This window comes from Lucilia cuprina, chromosome 2, assembly GCF_022045245.1.
Source record: "Lucilia cuprina isolate Lc7/37 chromosome 2, ASM2204524v1, whole genome shotgun sequence".
Taxonomy (NCBI): domain Eukaryota; kingdom Metazoa; phylum Arthropoda; class Insecta; order Diptera; family Calliphoridae; genus Lucilia; species Lucilia cuprina.
Genome location: NC_060950.1, coordinates 5669611 through 5697396, shown reverse-complemented (window position 1 = coordinate 5697396; position 27786 = coordinate 5669611). Strand labels below are relative to the sequence as shown.

At 30.7% G+C, this 27786-nt stretch overlaps 1 protein-coding gene across 2 annotated transcripts; it reads left to right on the top strand.

The window, feature by feature from the left end:
- The first annotated feature begins 120 nt into the window (after window positions 1-120).
- LOC111690421 (protein bark beetle) lies at window positions 121-23942 on the top strand. Of its 2 annotated transcripts, XM_046945179.1 has the most exons (13): window positions 121-313; window positions 7981-8705; window positions 13654-13820; window positions 13881-20134; window positions 20204-20415; window positions 20481-20836; window positions 20905-21030; window positions 21754-21777; window positions 21859-21956; window positions 22015-22258; window positions 22320-22446; window positions 22507-22728; window positions 22811-23942. In XM_046945179.1, the coding sequence occupies exons 2-13, from the start codon at window positions 8253-8255 to the stop codon at window positions 23900-23902; spliced, it is 9375 nt and encodes a 3124-aa protein (XP_046801135.1). In that variant the 5' UTR covers window positions 121-313; window positions 7981-8252; the 3' UTR covers window positions 23903-23942. The 2 variants fall into 2 exon arrangements, with proteins under 2 accessions (XP_046801135.1, XP_046801136.1); XM_046945180.1 differs by lacking the exons at window positions 121-313; window positions 21754-21777 and having other exon boundaries at window positions 8042-8705.
- The last annotated feature ends 3844 nt before the right edge of the window (window positions 23943-27786 follow it).

Below are 27786 nucleotides of genomic sequence, written 5' to 3'. Positions count from 1 at the left end.
GTTTTTAAACACAATATGATAATGACAGAGTATTAGTGTGTATTCATTAGATACCACCAAAGCAAGCAAATTGTTGCTTTGACTATCGGTTGAGAGTAGCTTTTCTCAGAAGTTAAACGACTGTAAGCTTGAGCGGTTGAAATTTGTGTTATTAACGGTTGTTGTTATAGAATTTGTTTTTTGTTTTTTTGTTAACATGGTCGGTACACAGTGTTAACTTGTTGAATAGAGTCGTTTTTGTTGTTGTTTTCTTGTTAATATATGGTGGTGCTGCGGGTTTCGGTGTTAGTGTAATCGTGTACATATAGAAAAAGTCAGTAAGCTGACCGCGCCTAAGTTTAAAGAAAAATTAATAATTTTAATAGAAAAATCGAAAATTTTAGATGAAATTTAACAAAATCTAAAAGATTGAAAAGAAAAATAAAGAAATTATATGAAAAACGTGAGAATTTTTAAAGAAATTAAAGAAATTTTTTGCTTTAAAAAAAAAAATGTATAAAATGTAAGAAAATTTTTAAGGTAGTGGTGGTAAAAACAACAAAAAACAGAAACCTTGTTAGTGTATGAGTGTTTAAGCATATTTATTAACAATTGTTATGGGCTTTTATCGGTTAATGATGATGTTTAAAAAAAATAGTAAAAAACTAAAGAAATGTTATAAAACTAAAGAATAAAGTTTTAACAAAAGAAATGTGAGAAAAAGTGAAAAAAATAAAATAAAAGTAAATCTTTAAAAGAAGAAAAATATGTCGTGTTATTTAAAGGATTATTTTAACTGAAAAAGAAGTGTTAACAAGTTGTTATTTTAATATGTTCCCCTCATTTTTATTGGGTATTTAGTTAAGAAACCTGTAGGCAACTTTGTCGATTTTAAACTTGAAAACAAACAAAAACTCAAAACACCACCATTGCACCTACACTTATGTACACATGTTATATGTTGTGTGTTTGCTTCATGGATTAATCATACCAAACCTGGATCAGCTACACAAAAACAAAAACAATAATTGTATTAATTAAAAACTTTATTTATTATAAATATTACACTGCGAAAGAAAAACTGTGTATTATTAAATCTAATGCCAGTTTAGTAACTCCCATCATAATATATTTTTTGGAATGCTTAGTTGCACATTAAGAACATTGCGCTTTTATAAATAGCAGTTTATCGGTTGGAACTAAGTGCAATATAGTGGTGGTTGGTTGGTTGCTTGATTCACTGGCTGGTTAAATGCAACGCAGATTTTCTATGAATGAGTGAATGCCTGTTTAGTTAAATGTATGGTTGGTTGATGGCTTGTGTTTAATGTATGCGTGCGTTTTTTTTATCTGTATTGACAATTTTGTTTGTTGTAGCTTTTTTTTACTTCATACACATGGCTAATAACCTAGACCACTTAAAAATGGTAAAAACAAGAGAGTCTGTAAATTGCAGCATGTAATTTTTCACATTCAAGTTCAAAACATGTTGGATTTTTTTTTTTTTTTTTTTGACCAAAAAAATTTATTATGTGGTCAGTTTTTGAATTTAAAATTATAACCTCAATAAACCGATTATGCCCCACTCTATTATTGTGGAGAGGGTATATGGCGTTTGTGCTGATGTTTGCAACGCTTAAAAGTATAGGTCCTATAACCAAACTAAAGTATGCGGATCGACTCAGAAGCACTTTTTGAGTCCATCCATCATCCATCTATCCATATAAACTTTGTTTGCAAGATGCAATGATGATTTTTTTCGGTCCAACACATACTACACAAACATTGCTTGTGCAATTACCGATTTTTTAACGTTTTTGTGGACTTGCAAAGACTCTGATGTAAATTTACCTTTAAAATGTAAATTTTGTAAAAAAACAAATTATTTATAAATACGAACAATACAAACGGATTGACAAAAATTCAATAAGGGTTTTCATTTAAACGCTTAAGTTTCCCATTTGTGCAAGTGGGCAAGTTTATTCGACTTGTTTCATGAAACCCCTGTTCAAATTTTGTTCAATTACAATATTTATAAACATTTTACAGCAATGTCAAACGAAATCAAAAAATAAAGTATTTTAACAAAAAATTGTACAAAATATGTTAAAAATGTGAATATTCAAGTCCATAAATTCAAAAGTGAACACAATGCGTTTGCTCAAGTTTGCCAGTCTAAATAGTCGCTCAAACTTATAAGGGTTGTGCAAATCAATTTTCATACAATTCAATTGCGAGGTTGGAAACATGCACAGATTGCACAGTTTACGAAAGTTTTGAACGTTTATATGAAAACCCTTAATATGTTTGTGTAAAAATCAATTTTTGTTTTGTTTTTTGATCAAACAAACCGCAAGCATTTGTGCAAACACGAAACATTCTCATACACTACACAACAGGCTTGCACAAACGTAAAATACTGGTAAGTTTGTCAAGCCGCCTGTGTAGTCTATTTGACCCTTAAGACTATGAGTAAAATCGATCAATTATTTTACCTAGCTCCCTAACAATTGGTTCTTCCATTTTGGTCTTTTTAATTCATAACTATAAAAAAATTACCAGTAAGACCTGGTTCACACTGGGAAACTTTTGTTGAGAAACTTTTTATTTTGTATGTGAGAGAAAGAAATAGTTGATATATCTTTCACCTTTTCTCGCACACAAAATTCAAAAGTTTCCCAAAAAAAGTTTCCTAGTGTGAACCAGGTCTAACTCTTCAAAAATCGTCACAATTCGTTTTACATAAAAGTAAAAGGCACAGCCGATTTATGTTAAATAAATAATATGCTAATGTAGCATATCTTAACGTCGGCCATGAACGACTTTTTCTTTAAAAATGTGTCAGTTTGTAAGCAGATAAAAAAAATGATTGTTGTTTTTGGAGAAAATAACCAGAATTAGTTTGAACAAAATTTTGTACAGTTTTTCTGCTCTTAAAATTTTTGACATGACATGTCAAAGACATTGAATTTGGGTTTAAAATCTCAATTTAAAACCAGACTTGAACTATAATATTTAAAATTTCAAGATATACACTTCTATAATGGGTTTTCATACAAAGTGATGTTATCATTAAATTCAGCATTTTAAAAGACTATATTTATGGAAAATGTATAAATCTTTACATGTTCTTATTTTCCACAGTAATCCTTTCATGACATTTAAAATAGAAGTTTTAATAAAAACAATTAATATCTCAATTTCATGACAATGAGAGATAAAAACTTTTGGATATAGTCCCTCGATATATATGTATATCGGTATCGATTAAGTTGCGTTTGCCTTTCTTTCCACATGTTTATTGAAATCCTGAACATCCAAATCGTTAATGAATTGAGTAGAAACAACCAAAACAACCCATTAAATACCAAAACACTCTTATTTGTCGTGTTTAACAAAAATAGCGCTTATATTAAAAGAAAGGTAAATAGTACTTTTTGTAAAAGGTACTTTTTTTTTAAATGGTACATTAAAAGAAATATTAATGTAAAAAATCAAATTTTGTTATATTTTCTAGAAAGTTTTTGATTTTAAAAGAGTAGTAGAAAAAGTACATTTTATCAAAAGTGAAATTTCGAAGAAAATTTTATAAAAACGTAAAACAAACACTTTTTATTGTAAAGAAAACTTCTATAAATAGTTGAAATCTCAATAGAAACTAAAAAGTACTCTTTTACTAAAAGTACCAAATTGACAAAATTCAACAAAATATCATATTAAACTTAAGTTATTTAATAAAATGCATATTTTAATGAAGTTTTAAGCAATTTAAAAAAGTTAGTAGAAATAGTACTTTTTATGAAAACAAAAATTAATAAATAAGAATGCAAAAAACTACTTAACAATTTTTCTTATATTTTCTAGGAAATTTTTGAATATAGAAAAAGTAGTAGAAAAAGTTTTTTTGTGTAAAAAGTGAAATTTTGAAGAAAATGTTAATGGAAATGTTCAATCAACACTTTTTATAGTATTTTTTTTATAAAAAAAACAATAAATAGCTCAAATTTAAAATGAAACTATAAAGTACTTTTTTTACTAAAAGTACCAAATTGACGAAAATCAGCAAAACATACTTTAATACTTATTGTAAGTAATTTAATAAAATACATATTTAAATGAAGTTTTGTGAAATTTAAAAAAGGTAGTAGAAATAGTATGTATTTAACAGAAATTAAAGAATTAAAAAAGGAAAAAATTATTTAACAAATTTTATTATATTTTCTAGAAAATTTTTGAATTTAAAAAGGAGGAGAAATAGTACTTTTTATAAAAAGTAATATTTTGAAGGAAATTTTAATGAAAATGTTCAATCAACACTTTTTATGGTACTAAAAAGTACTTATTTTTACAAAAAGTACCAAATTAACAAAAATCAACAAAATAGTTTTTTTTAAACTGAAATCATTAAATAATTTCTATATTTTAGAAAATTTTATGAAGTTTAAAAAAGTAGTAAAAAAGGTACTTTTTGTTAAAACTAATAATTAAAGCGAAATTTTTTAAGAAAATTTTTTAAAATCCAAATTGTAAAAAAACAAAAAAATAGAAGATCGTTTAAAATAAAAACCATTGTGCAGATTGACAAAAATACTTACAAAAAATGGTAAAAACAGTAATTCGCTTTATATATGATAGAATTTTAAAAATTTTTCAAAATCAGTTTTTAAAAACTTGTTATTCAACGATTAAGCCAAATACACAGACAGACAAATTGACTAATAAGCCAAATCTACCTTAAAATAAAGGGCCTAAAATTACTTAAAAACTACCTAAACCTGCTGTAGAGTACTAAAAAGAACATAAAAACTTCTAAGATATAAAACAGTTCAACTCATCTCATTTATTTTATTTATCTTTTTGTTTTTTTTTTTTTTTTTGTCTAAATCATTTATACGTTTTTGTTGTTGCTTACACATCTTTACAATTCATTCATAAAAAAATTGTTTTGTTTTTTATTTTATTTTATTATCGTCACTTTAGTGACTAATACTTAAATGATGATTATTATGAAGTATTAAATAATTTTAAAACTAAAAGAAATTGTTTTTCTACTTTTTAAGTAATTTGTCTGGCTTCGACACTTTTGTTTTTTTGTCTTTTTAAGTGCAATTATCAATTAACCTTGACAATTTTTATGGAAAAGATACAGGGTTACTTTAATTTGTTGTTGGGTTTGCTATAGATCTTTTGGCACATGATCAAAGTTATTACAAAAATTTTATTAAATTTTTATTAAATAGTTTAGTACATATTTGTAAAATTTTTCGGTATAAGTTATTTAATAAAATGATTTTACCTTTTAGCTTTATCAATATTTTATAGCAACATTTTAAAAATTTATCATTTAAAAGTTCAAAAACCCAATAAATTCACTACAAAAACACATGCTCAAACAATGACTTTTTTCAAATGCATTTTCTCATATATCACATACATTCATATGTATGTATGTATGTGATATGATATACAAAAGTGAGTAGTATGCGCGTTCAAATGCATATTTGGTAACAAAAAAATACCAACATGTTTTGACGGTCTGTCTGTTGTTTACTCATCTATCAGCTCATTAATATTCAATAATTTACAGTTACATTGTGTGCATTACTCTCTTTGTTTAGAGGAAAAGAAATAACAGTTACAAGAGAGTTTTTTACGCTCTTTTTCATTATTTATTGAGCAATAATATTGAATAATCTATTAAAAAATATTATTACTAATTTTATGTAATTATTGTTTAATGGAAAATTAATTTTAACTCTGAATAGGATTCCCATTTTACAAAAATTTAAAAAAAGTTAAACTTAAACTTTGAAAAGAATTTCTCAATTACAATTTAAATATTTTGTAAATAAAGTGGTCAAACACAGTGTTGCCAAAGTAACCAAAAAATATTTAACTCAATTATTACGTCATATAGGACCACTATATAATGATTTTCAGATCTACTGGTCTTCATATCTGCAAATACAAATTTAAGGTTTTCTTTATATAATAGTTGGCGTGCCCAATATAGGTATCCCGCCCAATTTGTCCCTTGTTGTCCATACAAAATTTGAGGACTCGATCGGAGTGGCCGTTTAGCTGTATATAAAGTCCAAACAAACACTAATTTTTATACACGTATAAATATTTATTTTGGAAAGAAAATAGGTCCTGATAGGTGCCAGTTCAGTTCAGTTCTAGTTCATATCTAGTTCAGTTCTAGTTCAGTTCCAGTTCAGTTCTAGTTCAGTTCTAGTTCAGTTCTAGTTCAGTTCTAGTTCAGTTCTAGTTCAGTTCTAGTTCAGTTCTAGTTCAGTTCTAGTTCAGTTCTAGTTCAGTTCTAGTTCAGTTCTAGTTCAGTTTTAGTTCAGTTTTAGTTCAGTTCTAGTTCAGTTCTAGTTCAGTTCTAGTTCAGTTCTAGTTCAGTTCTAGTTCAGTTCTAGTTCAGTTCTAGTTCAGTTCTAGTTCAGTTCTAGTTCAGTTCTAGTTCAGTTCTAGTTCAGTTCTAGTTCAGTTCTAGTTCAGTTCTGGTTCAGTTCTAGTTCAGTTCTAGTTCAGTTCTAGTTCAGTTCTAGTTCAGTTCTAGTTTAGTTCTAGTTCAGTTCTAGTTCAGTTCTAGTTCAGTTCTAGTTCATATCTAGTTCAGTTCTAGTTCATATCTAGTTCAGTTCTAGTTCAGTTCTAGTTCAGTTCTAGTTCAGTTCTAGTTCAGTTCTAGTTCAGTTCTAGTTCAGTTCTAGTTCAGTTCTAGTTCAGTTCTAGTTCAGTTCTAGTTCAGTTCTAGTTCTAGTTCAGTTCTAGTTCAGTTCTAGTTCAGTTCTAGATCAGTTCAGTTAGGTGAAGCCATGGATCAATTTCGGCCATTTTTAAAAAGACTGTTTCTGGACTTTAAATGAAAGGTGAATGAGCTTAGTTTCTTAACATTCAAAAGGACTCAAATTTTTAGGGCAATACATACATACCGCTAGCAACAACAAAAACGCAACAACACCTATTGGAACCTGGCAACAATACATTGATGACATTTAACAAATTCGATCATTTTTCAAATTTTGAATTCTGTTTCTGGATTTCAAAAGAAAGGCACACGTTGATGTTATCATCTTCATCTTCTTCAGAAAACGGACATTTATTACCTTCTAGTGAGTGGGGTGTTTTGATTTTGATTAATTGCTCAAATTTATGTGTTAGATCATTTATCGGCCGGAAAAACTGATCAAATTCAAATCATTAACATTTCGAATGCAAAACGCTGACTCGACTCAAAATCCAAATCTCTAAAAAAAATTAAACCAACCAAAATATGTCAACAAAAAATCTGAACAAAATACCTTCAACAAACAAACAGTAATATGATTTTCGGTAGCACAGTAAGAAAATTTCTTTAGCCTAGAGAGAAAAGAAAAAGTAACTTAAATCAATTAGTACACAAATTAAGTTCAAATATACTCCAAAATAATGTACACATTTTACAGTTATATTCATATTATTATTATTACTATTATTCATTTATGCATTGTACTCCCATATGAGTAGTTTATTTGTGTGGAAAAAGAGAGAGACCAAAATAACTTTTGGGGAGAAATAAAAGCGCCAGTAAAATATTGTTGATAAAAAACACAAAGTTCTGAAAAGTAAACAAGCGAGTGGCAAGTTAGTATTTTATAACGGTTGTTTGCGTATAGACGTGTTTTGGTTAAAAAACGCATTGTGTTAAAAGAGGTAACGAATTTGTGTGTGTATGTGTGTGCCAGAGTTTTTCTTAACTTGGTTTAACCCACAATAAAACCTAAAATGTTTGTTATTGTGGGGGAAAATATATCTGTGTGCTTGTGTGTTTTGGGTTTTGTTATATGATAGTAAATGACGACACAATAGAAAACCCGTTAGTTAAGAAAAATTTAACCAAAATAAACAAACTAAAAAAATAATGGAATTTTAAAGTTTAGAAAAGTGTTTGTGTGTATGTTAATTTTTATGTTTTACTTTAACTTATTTTTATTTTAATTACAATTTCAGTTTCATTTATATAGAAAATATAACAACAGCTTAAAATAAAAGTAAAAAGCAATAAAAAATTTAAATAAAACAAAACAAAATAACCTAAAAAGTTAAAAATGTGGCCTTTTAAAAGTGTTCTTATAAACTGGATTTGTTATAAATAATTAAATTTTCATTTAAAAATAATTTTTTACTAAAAAAGTGTGCCTTTAAATACCAAATATATATATATATATATATATAAAAACCCCTAAAAAAATAAAATACAACAATACAAAGTGCCTGACAATATGACGACGCCTAGACGTCTTGTCTTTAATGGTTTGGCTGCAATAATTCTAATTGTTTTAACTTTTATAACCAAAATAAAAACACAAAATAGTGAACTATTTGAATCTGCGGAGTTTACCAACAGTCAATATGACGTCGACCCAGATTTTCAAGGTAATACACAATTGCAATTTGCCCCACCGCTGCCAACAACAAAAACACCACCACCCCTATTGGGACCTGACGACAATACGCTGATGTCATCGTCTTCAGCGTCTGCCTCCACCTCGTATACGGAACTGAATGGTGGCAGTATAACGAGTGAACGTATGTTACGTTCTAGTGAAAGTCCTTATGCTGTACGTGACCACCTGACAGTGGAACGAAATGGCAAATTAATAATAGAACCTGGTGTTCGATTAGAGTTTGCTCCTACCGTTGGCATAACGATACGTGGAATATTACATGCAGTGGTAAGTTTTAATTGGAACATTTACACAATTTTCATTATGAATTAAAATGAAATTCAGTGCATATCATGAAAACGTTATAAATTTTATTATATTTTCATACTCTGTCACTACTATAATGGGGTGGGTATTATGAATTTGTTTTGATGCTTGAACTCAGAAAAACACTTGTTTATTTTTTAGTCAATTTATATTTAACTAAGTGTGTCTGCTTTCCTATGCAAAGATCGAAAATAAATAAACTTTAAAATATAGGAGGAACTTCAAACTGATTAATAGTAAAGATATATCTATGGTAAAGACCGTTCTGTATTTAAGACTATAGACTGATCTATAGTCAAGACGATAGACTGATATATAGTCTTAACTATAGACTGATCTATAGTCTTGACTATAGACTGATCTATAGTCTTGACCATAGACTGATCTATAGTCTTGACTATGGACTGATCTATAGTCTTTACTATAGACTGATCTATAGCCTTTAATGTAGACTGATCTATAGTCTTGACTATGGACTGATCTATAATCTTCACTATATACTGATCTGTAGTCAAGACTATAGACTGATTTATAGTCAAGACTGATATATAGTAAAGACTATAGACTGATTTATAGTCAAGACTGTAGATTAATCTATAGCAAAGACTATAGACTGATCTATAGTCAAGACTAAAGACTGATCTTTAGTAAAGGCTATAGACTGATCTATAGTCAAGGCTATAGACTGATCTATAGTCAAGGCTATAGACTGATCTATAATCAAGTCTATAGACTGATCTATAGTCAACGCTACAGACTGATCTATGATCTATAGACTGATCTATAATCAAGACTATAAACTGGTCTATAGTCAAGACTATAAACTGATCTATAGTCAAGACTATAGACTGATCTATAGTCAAGTCTAGAGACTGATCTATAGTCAAGACTGTAGACTGATCTATAGTCAAGACTATAAACTGATCTATAGTCAAGGCTATAGACTGATCTATAATCAAGACTATAGACTGATCTATAGTCAAGACTATAGACTGATCTATAGTCAAGACTATGGACTGATCTATAGTCTAGACTATAGAGTGATCTATAGTCTAGACTATTGACTGATCTGATGAGTATAGCTTAAGACTGATCTAAAATACTGCCTATATACAGTTCAGACTACAGATATATACAGATATATAGTGAAGACTATAAGTTGACTCATGGGGACTGACTGATCTAAATATAACCAGACCTAGGGTATCATGCGGTCTGATATACCCAAACTCCACTTTCTTACACGATTCTTGTTTTTAATTTTATTTTGACTTAACAAGTGTATTTGACACACTTACTCATTTCGTATTTGATCTTGTTCTTATTGCTGTTTTTTTTGTAATTTTTGTTTTTATTTTTTTTTTACCTGTAATCAAATGTTAGTGATTCATGAGGTTCAACCTCATAAATGTTTGTTTACAGACAAGCTTTTATTTGTTTTTTTTTTTTTTTTTTGTATTTCAAATAGTTACTTAGAATGAAATTCACCTGTTGCTTGAATACTATTGTTTTGCTGTTATCTATATGGAAAAGCTTTTTATCTGTTATTCATATCAGCAACGTTGTAACGCTTTGTGATAACACATTAAGTTGCGGAATAGTATTATTATGCTCTGTTTAAGGTTGACGTAGGCTCGGCTGAGTGACTACATATTTTGTTTTTTGTTGTTTCAAAGTTAGTTCATTGATAAGATTATATGATAAAGGGAAATATATGAACATGCTTATGAAACCTGTTTCGGCAAGAAATTCTATTTTTGGTAGAGAAAATTGCAAATTTCATTAATTGTTGTAACTGTTTTTGATAAAATCATATTCGGTTAGAAACAAGTGTGATTTTAACTTAAAGAGATTTTTATACTTTGGATATGTTCGTTCAACCTAATCAAACCTTAATTCTGAGTATTTTAACGATTTCCGATCAAATATAAGTTACATTATTATGGGAAACTGATGGAAACACTTTTGCTTTTGTTATGAATTTGTTATAGCATAATTGTGCATGTTTACGTATAAAAGCATATTTTCGCATATTTTAAAAAATACAATTTTCTTTAAATTTGTTCTTAAAATAAAGCAATTTTAATCTAAATTGTAATTGAACGGAAGTATTGTTACACTTTTAAAAAAAGTATTGCAAATACTATTCACACATAGAAGCATACTTAGATCGGAGGCCAACAAGTTCTTGCAACATACGTACATACATTAATCAAAAACTAAGTGGTCTTTAATAATACTTTTAATAATCTAAAACTATAACATAATTTATAGAAATATTGAACTATGAATTACTTTGTCTACGGAAGTCTATGATGTAATAACATTAACAGAAAAAAAAACCTACCACATTTATTTCCGTTTTGGCCACTTTAACATAAAGACTCAATAATGTTGGGAAAAAAAGACTAAAAACTAAAGTAACCTTATAAATGATACTGGGCACTTCCTCCCCTCATTTTCAGCAATTTATGGAATACATTGTCTTGTCTTTAACTTGTCTTCCTGTCAACGAACGCTTAAGTGTTAGTATATTAAAGAACAAGTATAAAATGCAACAGAACAACTAAAGTGACTAATAATACAAGCTGATAAAGAAAAAGCTCATAAGAAAAGATATTTTGCGGAAGCAGAGGTCAATGTTTGTGTATAAAAATCACACTATGTAGTAACGTGACACATCTTTACTTATTCATCTGAAAGAATGAATTATTATTTTATTTTCATAATTAAATTTTCTTTACAACAAACACAGTTTTCAATTTACTTCAGTCATTTAATGAATAGATGGATTGTCTGTCTCAGCATACTTCATCCATAATGTTGTTGCTTGTGGTGGTGGTTGTAATATGAGAGATGAGGAAAGTATTTCTGTAACTAATTGAGGAATGTGTCTTTGATGTTTGATAGACAAAAAGCGAACAAAACCTAATAACTTCCTATTATGCATGCGGCATGAATATTGTATGCATAAGAAGGTGGCTCCAATTTAAAATTGTTGTTCTTTATAAATCTTTAATATTGAAAAGTTTCTATAAATTTCGTACGGTAATCTGTTTTCTAGCGAAAACTTGTAGACCAGTTTATCTACAGATAATTTATTAGTTTAATGTATGATTAAAATTAGATAATTTTTCGACTAGTTTTCTAGAGTATATGTACTTTTCGACCATTTTCTAGAAAAAGCACTAGAAGAATTTGTCGACCAGTTTATCTACAGTTAATCGATAATTTTACAGAAAAATTCTATAGGAAACATTTTTCGACAAGTTTTCTAGAGAATAATCTTCGACTAGTTTTCTAAAGAAAATATTTCAAAAATTTTTTAGAAAGAGAGAAAACATTTCGACAAGTTTATCTAAAAATAATCGATCAGTTTATTGTAAAGTTTTTTTCGATTACTTTTTTTGGGAAAATTTTTAGACAAGTTAGTCTATAGAAAAAATTGAAAAAAAAAACTGGTCGACTAGGCTCCGAGAGAATACTTTTCAACAAGCTTTCTAGAGAAAATATTGAGAAAAGTGATAGATTAATTAATTTATAGATAATCGATCAGTCTACAGTTGAATTCTATATGAAAAATTTTTCGACAATTTTTCTAGAGAATAGTTTTCGACCAGTTTTCGAGAGAAAATATTTCGAAAACTTTTCGAACAATTAATTGTAAAAATTCAATATGAAACAATTTTTGACAAAGTTTTGTAAAGAGTACTTTTCGACCAGTTTTTTAAAGAAAACTTGTCGACCAGATTTCTAGAGAAAACTTGTTCATCTACAGTAAAGCAATTAGCTTTTGGTAGAGTTCTAAATGGAACATTTTTCAAACAGCATTCTAAAATAAAGACATAGTATAGTTTTATATATTTTTAATCATACAACTTTTTGAACAGTTTTCTCTATGTTTTTCGACTAGTTTTACACATCTTTTTGATCAGTTTTTTAAAAGGAGTTCGGATTATGTTTTTTCATGATTTTTTTATTTTTTATTTATTTTTTTTGCTAAAAATTGTGCATTTTATTAGAGAAAGCTTTCAAGAATTGTTGTTGCTTCTCGAAAGTTTTTCTATAGAACAGTTTTTCATAATTTGCATTAAACAATTTTTAGACCAGTTTTCTTTATGTTGTTTGACCACTTTCCATTTACATTTAGTTAGAAAAATTTCGGATACAGAAAGCATCTAGAGAAAAGTTGTCTTGCTCTGAAAAAGCTTACTTTCGACTATAGTAAGCTTCCAGAACACAATTTTCGACCAGTTTTCTAAAACAAACATTCAGGCAGCTTTTAAATATTCTAAAATTCTTAATTTATATAATTTTTAGTAAAATTGTATTAATTTTCACAAGAAGTTGTGACCACATACAGTTTTCATGTGACCACATACAGTTTCTGTAAAATTTTGTACAGTTATGAAAAAAAAGCTTGTAGGAAAAAATTTTCAATCAGTCCTCTAAAACAAACAGCTTTCTCGAAAAAGCTTTTTAGAAAATTGTTATAAAAATTACTTAATAAAAATTTGTAATTTTTGTAAAGTTTTGCTTTCATAATTTGAACTTTAGTAAACATGTTGAAATGTGATCTTTAATAAACCGATCGTTATGAATCACCCTAATAAACTCACTCCCTGATTATGATGAATACTTATTAGGTTAAGTATTTAAAAAATAATAATAAAAACTCTTATATACACAACATGATAATTGTAGACATCATCGTCGTCTTATTAACACATCTTTAGGTCAGAAGGTCACAAAGAGTTAATTGTATTCAAGTGTCCGTAATGAAATTACATGATGATTGCTACAAAAAAAAAAAAAAATGATCTTGATTGTGTGTCTGTGGTTATGATCTTATGCTAATTTAATTATTCTTCTTCTATACACTGTGTGTGTGTGTTTTCTTTTATTACAGGGAACACCAACGGCACGCATTACTTTGACAGCACAAGGTCATAATGTAGAATTACCCGATGTAGAAGAACGTGGCATACGTTTGGTAGATGGGCCCACACCCTTAGAGGGCAGGTTAGAGATCTTTCATAAGGGTTCATGGCGGTCTGTTTGTACTAATTCAAGAAAGTAAGTTGTTTTAATTAATAAATTAATTTTTGTTCTAATTTTATTTTTTTTCTTTCTTAGTTGGACTATAATTGACTATGAGGTAGCTTGCAGGCAATTGGGTTTCAAAGGTGGTCGCTTTTGGAATTGGGTAGATCGTACACCCGATTTTAAGCCACGTTTGCTATATGAGTTGCCAAATTGTAAGGGTACCGAAAACTCACTTTTGGATTGTCAATGGTCTTCAAGGCAGTTGGGTTCCGGAGTTTGTGATTATCACAGTGATATAGGCATACAATGTAAAGCTATACACAGCATACAACTGACACACTGGCGGGGCTTGTATTTCGATAATGCTCCCACTACCAAAACTTTGGCCAAAGACAATACGGTGTATTACACCAAATCCAAATCGACTTTGAAATATGTGGATATAATAAGAGCCGGTAATGGTTTGAAACAATCGGCCAAATCAGCCTTAGAAACTATAGGTATACCTCCCGTGCTGCAACATGTTGTGATTACTCATTCTGCTTATACTGGATTCAATGCCACTCGTCCCTATGGTGGATTTCAAATGCAAAATGTCACCGTTAGAAAAAGCAATGGCATAGGTATTTTTGTCAATTCCAGTCAAGGTTATGTGCAACTAAATGGCTGTAATGTTCAAGATAATTTTGGCGATGGTGTTAAATATGTTGGCCACGATTTAAGAGTCGACGAGAGACCCGATAGAACTTCCATTTATGATTTTTGCACTTTACCCACCACCTCGGGACAAACCTATCCCATTACTTTATCTTTTACTCAGAAATTTTATGCTGGTTCTGCCAAAGAATGTGCCAAATATTTTTTTACCAAACCCGGCTATGTGCTCACCGTGCAATTTGAACAATTTGTTTTGAAAAATAATGAAACGGCTTCAGTGGAAATATTTGATGGTGCTTCAGCTAATGATCGTTTGTTGTTCTTTTGGAAAGCTCGCAACTTTACTAGACCTCAGAGTGTTACGTCTAATCGAGAAAAGCTTTATATAAGAATTAAAGCCGATATGCGAGAAGAAATTAATGGTTTTATACGCATAACTACGGGAGAAACAAGTGCATTTGACTTAAGAGTTCTAGACTCCACTGTGCAGGATAATAGTGGACGTGGCATAGCTGTGGACAATCTAAGATCAAGATTACATGTTCATACTTCCTCGGTGTCGGGCAATGGTCATGTGGCTGGTGTTCATATAGCTAGTGGTGCTGGTGATGTCAATATAACCGAAACTAATATAAGTTACAATCAAGGTTCTGGTGTTAATATCACTTATACAGGAGGTAATCGTAATGTCTCTCGTAGTTATGTCAACTTCAATAGAGGCTTTGGCATAGCGGTTTGGTTAAATGAAACCTCTGATCCCAACCGAGTAGAATATATAGCTTTTAATCAGACCACTGCAATAGAGTACTCACATCTGAATTCTAATTTGGAAACTGGTATACTACATGGCAATTACTGCCAACCCTTGTGGGTCAATATAACTGGTAATTACTTTAATGGCAGCGCCGATAATGATATACGTTTGGAAACTTGCTGGAGATCTTTACAGCCAAATGAACCCAACACACGCCTGCAAATAGGACACAACTCTTTTGAGAATAGTCAACAGAATTCCATATACATAAGTCCGGCTTTAAATCTACAGGGAAGGATTGAATTTAATCAATTTCGTTATGGTCAATATGGTTGCATATATATACGGAACGATTTTATATTTCAAGAATTCAATATTATGCCGGTGCGTCTAATCATACAAAGCAATTATTTCATAAAAAATCAGGGTGTACATGTGGTTTCACTCGGTTTATCGCCCTACAGTCGTAAAGATGTTCAGAGTCTTTTATTTACGCGCAATTTTGTGCGGGAAAATCGTATAATGGAATTTTTTGGTCCTCCTGTAGAGGGCAGTGAAGGTTACGATGGTGCTGGACGTTTAAATCCCCGATCAAGAGTAGCAGCTGCTGTTGTGGTGGGTTCTAATAATGTCGATATTTTCCGCAATATTTTACACAATTTGGATTCAACCTATGAAATTGGTTCGCAATTGAGTGATCAAAGTCAAATTATCAATGCCACCTATAATTGGTTGGGCCACACTGAAGAAACGAAAATCTATGCGCGCCTCTTTCATCGCAATGATCGTTATAATTTGGCTAAAATAGAATATATACCCTATCTGCTGCATAGCTCAAATCCTGGTTCGACTACTGTCATTTCTATATCTACCTTTGTGCCGCGATTTTATAGTGAAGGCTCTGAGTATATCGGAGGTGAAGTTGATGGCCAAGAAATGATACCCGCCGGTACTTATACGGTTAATAAAGATATCAATATAAGACCGGGAGGCAAACTGATATTACAACCTGGAGTTACTTTACAATTTGAGCCCAGTGTAGGCATGATGGTGGCTGGTAAATTGGAGGCCCGTGGCAGAAGACCAGATGATATATTTTTAACCCTTAAACGTAACACTATAATGCCCTTGGATGTGGATTCCTCTACTAATCATGAAATGATGGATGTGGAAAATTTAGACATGGATACAGAAACAGTGATAACAGGCGAAGAAACACCGCAAGTTAATGTTAGACTTCTGGGTGGAGCGGGTCCCTATGAAGGTCGCCTACAACTGTTCTTAAATGGTAGATGGGGTACTGTTTGTGATTATGGTTGGACTGAATTAAATTCCGCCTTAGTGTGTCATCATTTAGGTTATACACTAAATCCAAAAGACTGGCGTTTGCTTAGATCCCAAATGCCGGCAGTTGGCCTGACAGAAGATGTTATTGTTTCCAATGTACGCTGTACAGCTCATGATCGTGATATTACCAAATGTAAGGCTGAATATTTGAATAGAGGTGATTTTGAAAATTCCTGTTCCCATGATAATGATGTGGGTATACGCTGCTATGAAGGAGCCTGGGCGGGAGTAAGATTTAGTATGTTGGCCGAGAGAGCGGATTTGCAGTATGTTACCATCGAAAAGGCGGGCCTATTCGATTATACCACCAATGCCTTTAAGCCTGCTTTACAGATGGACTTTGCCAGACATAATTTAGAAAATGTAAGAATTGTGGATAATTTAGATGATGGTTTGGGTGTTATATATGCCGATATTTATGGTGGTAAAGCTATTAACAATATACGTAATTCGGAGTTTGTGGGTAATCGTGGTAGTGGCATAAGTTTGAAACAATTGGATTTTCGTATACATGGTTCCATAATCAAAAACAATAGAGGTAGTGGAATTTCTCATGATCCGGTTATAGCGGCCAATGATCAATTGGAAATTGGAGGCTGGTTTAAAATGGCTATAGATTTTAATACATTTGAGACTAACTATGAGCCCTTTAATTTGCCCTCTGACGAAGGCAATATAGAGTTGGGCCCCATGGACAGCAAATATGTACGCACAGAGGAAATACGAGGACGCTCGGTTAGTAAAAAACTATATGTTAGATGTTCTGCAGGTTATGTCTTGGGCATACAGCTATTAAATCCCATACACAATCAATCTAGCGAAAGTATATTGATATTGAATTCACAAAGTGAAAATCAAAGATCTCAGGTGTGGGATGTAAGAAGAGATTTAAATGTTTTCCCCACCACCAGCAGTAGTTATGGCATAGTTATATACTATGAAAGTGGTGAAAACGCTTTAGGAGGTGCCGTTCTAATGTTGACTACCGTTCAAGCTCCTACACAGAATATACGCAATAGAGTAGTAGGGGGACCAGTACCCTCTCTACACCTAAGATCCACCAAAATACAAAAGAACTTAAGAGGTATATCATCTATATACTATAACCGTTATCGTGGCAATGAGGGCGAGTACTATTTGAGAAAAGCCAATGAATCCATTAAAATAGTCAACTGTGAAATAAGCAACAATGATTTGGAAGCAGTTTTGTTTAGCTCCCCCTTTTGGGATGTTATCAGTAGTAATCTTTCCGAAATAACTTTACACTTAAATAGTTCAACTATTAGCCAAAACGGTTATGGTATTCGCCAGCTGTCTAAGGACTTGAGATCTTCTAATAATCTCTTCCATTATGTTATACAAGATACCACGGTGGAGGATAATAACAATGGCGGCTTCCAGGTTTCTTTACCCTATGTATGGCAATATAATGAAAATTTCACACACAGCATACATTTTGGCAACACCACTTGGCAGCGCAATCGTAATTTCCACATTGAAGTCTCGGGGCATTATGCCGATTTTAATATAACATCAAATGCTTTTCTTAATAACCAATGTCCCCACAGTCTGATTGCCGTGGCGGGAATGGAAAAACGTATTAAATTTGACAACAATCGCATAGAGCAAAATATGGCCAAGTATATTATGGAATTTAAGGCCGATAGTTTAAGTGAAAAGTTGGGAGAAGTGAAGGCCATCATTGAGTATAATACCATTAAAAGAAATAGTAATTTTGAACCTTTGAGACATCTACCCGCACTAACGCATGCCACCAAATTGGCTGCTTTAAATAGTATGCCCACAGCTGTCATACGTATCGATGGCATACAAAATGTTAAACTTTATCGCAATCTTATAGCAGATAATACGCTTAGATATAATTTAGTGGCTGGTTTAAGATCTGCCAGACTGGATAATTATTTCTATGCCCGAGAAAATTGGTGGGGTTCTAGTGATATTGATTTTATAGAATCGAAAATATTTGATTTTGATAATTGGAATGATCATGCCGATGTTATATTCCAACCTTATCTAATAGAAGATTCATTCGATGCTAGTGTTTCATTGGTCAAAGAAAATCGAGATGTTATAGATTTAAACACCTGGCAGGGTGGTCGTATATTTAGCGATCTTTATATACGTAAACGTTCTGAACCTTATGTAATTAAAAACGATATAACAGTTATGCCCGATACCACTTTAACAATAGAGCATGGTGTCAAAATGGAATTTGAACCAAGTATAGGCATGTTAGTTTTGGGATCCCTAAATGCTATAGGTTATGAAGAATCACCTATTGTCATGAGACCCTTTAAAAATGCCACCCATGAATCATATTCATTGTTAAACAAACGAGCTCTGGAGGATATGTCACAAATGCAAACACACGATTCTATAAGATTGTGTACTAATTCACAAAATTGTAGTTCGGATACAAATGATCTGTTTGACATAAACCAAGGTTTCCTAGAATACTTTAACCACACCACCCTGCAGTGGGTGCCTATATGCGACAGTCGTTTTACAGAACGTAATGCTCAGGTTGTATGTCGTGAACTGGGTTATGATCCCTTAAATGTTTACTATTCACATGATCGTAGAATTGAGTTCCATACCAATTCTTTAACTAGGATTTGGACTTGGGTACAACCTTTAGAATGTCGTGGTGATGAAAGTCGTATGGCTGAGTGCGAGGAACGTTTAAATGGCCAGGTTTATGGTCATCGTCATGAGTGTCGCTGGGATGATGTTTTTGTGTTTGTTAGTTGCAAAGGCACGCCCGAAGATGAAGTCTATTGGGGTGGCATACGTTTTAGTAATGCTCAGTTCGAGGAAAATCAATACGAACATCGTTATCACGATACACTAACGCATAATTCGCAAAAGAACAAAGGCAGTAAGCTGCAGTTTGTGTCTATAGAAAATGCTGGCGTATTGCATAATCAAAAATCGGCAGCTATACAAGCCATATACAAAACACCCGCCATAACTGCAGTTACTATCAAAAATTCCGCTAATCATGGTGTCAATTTTGTGGCTCCTAGTGGTCCCATCAATTTAAATTTACTAAATATAAGCCAAGCTTTGGGTACAGGCATAAACATAGTCTCCTTGACCGGTGAGGGCCGGGAAAGTGAGGAATCCAGTTTTACACCTCTTAAGAATCTAGACTTGCCATATAAACTCTTTTCCATGATTGATATTTGTGATCCTCAAAAATCCATTGAAATAGAAGAAAGAGTCTTGGTCTACTATAAATATGACAATAATCCGGTGAATTGTGTGAAAATGTTTACCGCCGCCTATAGAGCCAAACCGATTGGTTTTCGTTTATTACAATCTAATCTCTTTAATCATTCAAAACTATATGGACGCATGGATTCTATACGTTTATATGATGGCGATGTTTATAATGTTACTTCAGTATTTATGGATCAAATAGAATCGGATACCAAAAATCAAAAGTCTTTCTTTAAGACACAAGGTCCCACTTTAAGTGTTCATTTAATGGCCAGCGGTGCTCCTGAATATCATGGTTTTATAGCGGAAGTGGTAACAGTACCCATTTCAACTATAGGACAATGTAAGTTTAAACGATTTCATAAATTTCTTTAATAAAATTTGTTTTCTAATCTATTTCTTACTTATATAGATCGTGATGCCTTACACAATATTACTTATTCCCATATAACGAAGGCCACCAAAGGTGCTGTCACTTATTCCTCAGCTGGAGAGATTACTCCAACTTTAACTCTAACCTCTAATCGTATACAAAATAATTGCATGCAATTATATGGTAATTTCTCCACCTGTCCCTCAGCCATTAATGTGGATGTACAGAATATGAATTCATTCTACTTTATGGTGAGTTAATTATTTAAGAAGAAGAAGAAACATACTTAACCCAATTTTCTTTGAATTTATTTTAGAATAATTTGTTATTAAACAATCAAGGAGGATTGAAATTACGTGCCGATTCTCGTGGATCTGCTACTTCCCTAAGAGGTTTTATACATCACAATCTTTTCCTAAAGAATCGAAATCGTCCAGCTTTATTTGTGGAGGGAAGACAATCATCTCCCTATCAAGAAGTTGAGCTATATCGTAATTACTTTGCTCAAAATCAAGCTGGTTTTGAAGATGTCATACGTTTGCGTCAAGTTGTGTCCAACTTTAGTTATAATTTTGTACACAGTAATGTGGGTGGGCGTATAGTGGAAGTTTCGGGTTTTGAAAAGGTACGCTTACCCATTTACCAGAGTACTTCTCATAACGGTTTTTATAGGTAGGTAGATTTAAAATTACTTTAAGTTAAAAAGTTATTATTATGTTAAAAAAATATTTTTCTTACAGAAATGTGGCAACCAACTGGATGGGAAGAGCTACCATAGTGGCTGGCACAGCTGGTCAGCAATATGTTGATAATATTTTCGAAAATCCCGATAACGATTATGAAATTATTACTGTCAATAGTACCATGTTAGTATTTAGAAAAATATTTTACTCACATTTCATAGAATCATTAGAAGTAATTTGAGATTTTTAACTTTATTTTCTAATAAGAGTTTTTTAACTTTATCAACTTTCGGATTTTCAATGAACTAGAACTAAACTAGAACTGAACTAGAACTGAACTAGAACTAAAATAGAACTGAACTAGAACTAAACTAGAACTGAAGTAGAACTGAACTAGAACTGAACTAGAACTGAATTAGAACTGAACTAGAACTGAACTAGAACTGAACTAGAACTGAACTAGAACTGAACTAGAACTGAACTAGAACTGAACTAAAACTGAACTAAAACTGAACTAGAACTGAACTAGAACTGAACTAGAACTGAACTAGAACTGAACTAGAACTGAACTAGAACAGAACTAGAACTGAACTAGAACTGAACTAGAACTGAACTAGAACTGAACTAGAACTGAACTAGAGCTGAACTAGAACTGAACTAGAACTGAACTAGAACTGAACTAAAACTGAACTAGAACTGAACTTGAACTGAAATCAGGCTGACCTAGAACTAAATTAAAATTTTCCAACAATCTAATCTTTCTAAACCATCATTATACTTCATTAATACTAAAACCACATAGTCTAATCTTTGTCTGTGAAAAATCACTAATCTGTATAATACAAATTTATTTATCTTTCTTTGCTAAAAAATATAAAACTATTATCTGCATGATCTTTAATATAGTTCCAGTTTTGACTATCGAAACAGGTAAAATTTTACTTGATTTTATTGAAAAAAATTAAAAATAAATTAAACGAAATTAAAAAATTTTATCTCATAATATCACAGCACTATTGAATTATGGCGTTCGAAAATCGATGCCCGTCACAATTATTGGAGTTACAACAATAGCATTTCCGTGCAATCGAGAATTAAAGACAAATCAGGTTAGTAAATTTTATACAAATTCTTTAAAATGTTATTTAATTACTAACTTCTTTCCAGATGATCCTTTATTGTTGGAGGTTCAAGCGGTGCCATTCCAAATGAACAATCAATCTATATTGGATGGAAAATGTCCACCCGGCTGGGCTCAAGTTCATGACACTTGTTTTATGTATGTGGGAGTGCCTATGACTTTCCATGAAGCAAAAGACTTTTGTAGATCGGAAAATTCTTCTATGCCTTTTATAAGAACAGATAGTGCCACCTTGTGGTCATATTTACAGACACAAATGAGACACTTAAAGTAAGTTTAAAATATAATTTTAGTTGTACCAGAGTTGTAATTATGTTTTCTTTTTTTACAGATATCCAGAGAAGGTTTGGATCCAAGATTTTAACCATATAGATCGTTGTACCAGTTTCGCTTTTACCGAAGTGGTCATAGAAGAGTGCAGTAAAGAAATGGGCTTTATATGTGAAATAGATCCCAAGGTATTTTAAACAAGTTACTAAATTTTCTGGATGTTTTAACTTCAAAACTTATTATTTCAGGTGGTTATTGATCCTTTGTCTTGGAGGGCTGATATTTTTGCTATTAGTATTATTTCCGCTTTTGTTTTGGCCATTATTTTATTGGTTTTGGTGGCCATTTGTTGGTATGCTAAATCCAAACATAGACATGTACAAAGGCTACAACGACGCAATAGTATACGACAAAGTTTACGCAGTCTGAATAGTATTGATCCCCAGGGTTCCTTGAGAAGAAGAAACTTTGTATGATTTTGTTAATTTGTTTTGGTTTTTTTATTATTTTTATTTATTTTTTCTTATTTTCTTATAATTTTTATTTTTTTAGCATATGTCCACTTCCACAGGCACTTTAACCAAACCTATGGCCCAAGATTATAAAATGATGGGCAATGGTTCTTTCGAGTCCATAGACAAAAGTGTCTTAAGTTCAGAGGCCAGTTTTGAACCCTATGAAAATCATCGTAATGGTGAAAAATCTGAATATCAAACGCCAAAGAAGTCACAAAATGAATATGTTACGAGTACTGTAAGATCGGGCTCCTCACAGGGACCCCATAGAGTAGCAACTATAGGTTCGGCCTCTAAGGCCAGTGCTAGTCGTGGCAGAGCAGCAGTAGCTGCTTGGTCTGAACAAAAACCCAACGACTTTGAATTATCCTATCGCAATGAAGGTTTTCGTGATAACTCTACTTATTCGGGTACACGCAATAATTCCATTAGCAACAGTATAGCCGAAGATACACCCATTATTCATCAGACCGATGTAGAAGAAACTGGTTCTGATTATTATGGCAATGCAAGTACATTACCTTTAAGGCACGATCCCAATGAAAATTTAACATTTTTATCTGAACTTAAGAAAAATATGCCAGAACAACGAACAAGTACTTTATCAGACAGACCGCCAAGTTCTTTTCTGCCTCCTCTGCAGAAAACTCCATCGCCCAATACGACTCAAGCGCCATTCGGCAATAACTCACATGCCGATAGTTTGACTTACGAACAAAAAATCGATAATATGAATTTTAGTTCTTTAGCCGAATTACGTAGTCATAATAATAGCCAAGTAAGTAATGGTACTGCTGTCATACCGCCCGACATAAGACGTCCAGACTCGTATATGACAGCAGTAGGAGCGAATAGACTGTCAAGACCGGTATCTACACTGGGTAATACACCCAAATATGACACACCCATCGCTCATGTGGCCAATAGACGACCTAAAACCGTTTATGAAAGTGATGATACTGCCAGTGCACAAATACCTTCATCCCTAAGGCCAGACGAACGTAAAGCTTCATACCAGCAACGTTCACGTTCTGAGGCATTGTTAGAGACTGATCTTGATCTTGACAATACACCGACCATGGACGCTAATGGTCGATGCTATAGCCAACCATTAGAGACCTCAATGTAAGTGAGCGACATCAATGTTCAATTAGGTTTTTTTTTTTCAATTTCAATACAACAAAATATTGATGATCTCTTACATTAGGGATTTTATTTTATATAATATTATGTATTTTTAAGTTATTAAAGCAATATTTTTTAAAAACTTTTAATTTCACTACTCTTAACATCACTTTAAGTTTCTTGTATTTAATTAAATTTTATTTTCTATTTTTTTTTAATTTTATTATTTTTAATGTTTAGTGTTTTTTTTGAAACAAACGAGATTTTCTTTTAAGTTTAATATTAGTTAAAACATAAACATCAACATTCCCTCCATTAATTGTTTAAGTTTATTTTATAATTTTAAAGATGTTGTATATCTTATAAACATCTAATTAATTCAATTAGTAACAAATGAAAACAAAATATTTACAAATTATTTTTTTAAGTATTGTATTATTGTAATTTTATTGCGCCTTTATATAAATATAAAAAATGTATTATAATAATTTTATGTAAATATTAAACAAAAACAAATAAATTTAAAATTTTTTGAAAAAATTAAAATATCTTTATGCTCTATAATATAATATATAATATTAAACCTAGAAATGTTGAAAATGTAGAGGCCGGAGTAAATGTGCAACATATGTAAATTTAAGCATGTAGAGCCCAGAATAACGGAGGACCTATTAAAGGGCATTTTTAAGTGCTTTAATAGGTACTTTTTGAATTTTTTATAATACATAACCTATAAAATGCATAATTATATACGCAGCACAGCGATTTAATTAAAATTCATAAAAGGGAAGTTTTTTTGTACATTTTCGTTATTCAAATGGTACTTTTTTAAAACTTCGAATTATACAGGAACGAAGTGGAATGAACATTTATTTAGTTTTTCAATTGGTACTTTTTGGAATAATTTTCATTTTAAAATTTAATAATAATAGGAATATATGGAAGTTTTGTGTTTGTTCAAAAGAAAATTAACAAATAATTACTTTTTACGTCGAGCACATTCGATTAACCATATTATGTTTAATATGTAACCATAATATAGTTACTTGAAGACATGTGATTACTTGAAGCCATTATATGATTACATGAAACCATAATGTGGTTGCATAAAACTACAATATGATGCTACAATATCACATTATGCTCATAAAACTATATTAGGATGAAATATTCGAACTATATTTAATCATAATATGTTATTATACTAATAATGATCATAATTTGATATTTCTTGATAGTAAAAATTATCATAATATGTTTTAACTTTAACCATAATTCTAACCATAATATGCTGCTCTCAGATTATGGTTACTACAACTATATTTTTTCTCTGCATGTTCGACCATAAAATATAAAATAAAAAACCCTAATAGTTCCTTTCGTTTACTTAAACAACTACTTTTAGATTAATTTTTTTTTAACTTTTTCTCCATAAATTCTATTTTTGCCCTTTTTATCCATTAGCAACTGAATAAATGTAATATTTTAGTTTTAAAATTTAGCTAAATGAAATTATTCACAATAGTCTCAAATGAAAGAGTGTAAAAATAGTTCAATTAGTCCATTAGAGTTCATTGCGATGGTTATAGTTTTTAATATACATGCAAATGAATTATTTAACGATACAAAATTAATATTGAACAAGTATAATTGTATAGTAGGGCATGATCGACCATATGATATCCTACATAAGTGAGTGAAGGGATAAGTTATATATGGGTCTATCCTTATCCTTAGGGTAATTTACGTGGATCATTACAAAAATCGATAGTATCGGTAGATATATAGATAGATAGACTGATAGTTATATATATATATATATATATAATATATATATATATATATAATATATATATATATATAATATAATATATATATAATATATATATATATATATATATATATATATATATATAATATATATATTATAATATTATATATATATTATATATATAATATATATATATATATATAATATATATATATATATATATATATATATATATATATATATATATATATATATATATATATATATATATATATTAGATAGATAGATAGATAGATAGATAGGTAGATAGATAGATAGATAGATAGATAGATATATAATTTTAGTGAGTTACAAACATAAGCACAATTGCGTAATACCCTTCCCACTACAGTGGTGTAGGGTATAAAAATGTACAAATTTATTTATTACACCCACTATTGAGTTATGAAAAATATTTTTAAAATCCATAAGTAAAACTTTAAAGGCTGGCCGATAACACTAGTCAGTTTTATGTAGTCGATAAACCGAATGTTAAATTAAGTCTTAAAACTTAATAAAGCGTTTAAAATCTATTAATTTTATAAACCTATACTCCAAGGAATACTATGGATTACGGCTGGTCTAAATTGTTTTCACTTTAAAAGCAATCGCCAATATATATATAAAATGGTTTACTTTTTTAATTACGTGCAATATGCACAAATATGTAAGTATGTAAAATTAAAACTGTATAAAGTATGTTTGGTACTGTAAAGATTTTCTTATACATAGTTTATAGAGCATTTCATACAATTTGTATGTGAGAGTGTACTTTAACTCATATTATGTATATATGTATATATGTATACATATAGTTTAATCCAGTTATTTGCATATAAAACAATTTTCCGAGTTCAAACAACACAACACAATACTGTTATGTGTAGTGTTTAAGGAAGTGTTTAAGTTAAAGTGATTAAAAGTAAATTAATAATGGTTTATGAAACTAAAGACTTTTTTAAATGAAAACTTAATTATTGATTATTAACGTTAAATATGAAGAATCAAAATAATCAATTTCTGAAGAACATTATACTATTAAGAACTTATGTTCCAGATCTTTATAGACCGCAAAGTCAATTATGCTATGTCCGTCTGTATGTTTGTTGAAATCAATCTAAACATGTTTAACATAAAGTTTTCTATTCAAAATCATCAAAATGGTTCCATTTATAACAGAGATATGATCAAAAATCCGAGACAAACGCTGAAAATTTAAACAAAATTATATATTTTTTACATGAAATTATAACAACATACAGTTTCAAATGACAGATATTGTTCTTGTTCTTAGTTTACTGGTTTATAAAAGCTGTATATTGTTATGGTCTTGTTAATGTCAAGATCAGGGGGGTTACTCCGTATTTCGATTCGAAAGAAGATGTTTTCGAAACATGTTTTTGAACAATGTATTTAACATACAAATTCGATTTTTTTCATTCGAATCGAGTTACAGAGTAACCTCCCAGGGATGAGGAAAAATAAAGAATAAAAAAGTACTTCCTGAGAATGACATTGGATGTAGTGAATTTGGAAACAAATTATAAGCATGTTTTTAAATAATTACTTCTTCAGGTATTTTTCCGTACTACCATGGAGTAAATTCTACTAATTTTTCCTTTTTTGGAAATTTCCTATGGAGATTTTTTTATAAGTTCTTTTTTTCTTTTTGTAAATTTCCTATGGAGATTTTGTTTTAAAAAAGTTTAAGTTTAAGTTAATTTAAACTTTAAATCAAATATGTTAATGGTGTGTTAAATGCAGCTCTGAAAGCAGGAAATATTTTGACTCAGAGGAAAAAAGAAATATACACGTCTGGTAACAAAGTGACACCAAATTTTTTCAACAACGTCTGTTGTCAAAGTAAATACATACGTATGACAACGCTGGGTAATGTTGTCAATACAACTTTGCCAACACATTAACTGTCTAAATGATAACAAATTTGATAAGTTCACTTTTTACATTGACAGCGGATTGTTGTCAATGTTTTTCTTTTTTTTTATTAACTCAACCATTGAACACGAACTTTTTCGTTCTTAAATTGGCACTTTTTAAATCTTTTGATACATCGATAT

Coding starts and splice junctions, on each gene's coding strand:
- LOC111690421 (XM_046945179.1), top strand. CDS start 8,253: ATGACGACGCCTAGACGTCTTGTCTTTAATGGTTTGGCTGCAATAATT. Junction 20,135..20,203: donor CATTTCAACTATAGGACAAT/GTAAGTTTAAAC, acceptor TTACTTATATAG/ATCGTGATGCCTTACACAAT. Junction 22,259..22,319: donor ACACAAATGAGACACTTAAA/GTAAGTTTAAAA, acceptor CTTTTTTTACAG/ATATCCAGAGAAGGTTTGGA.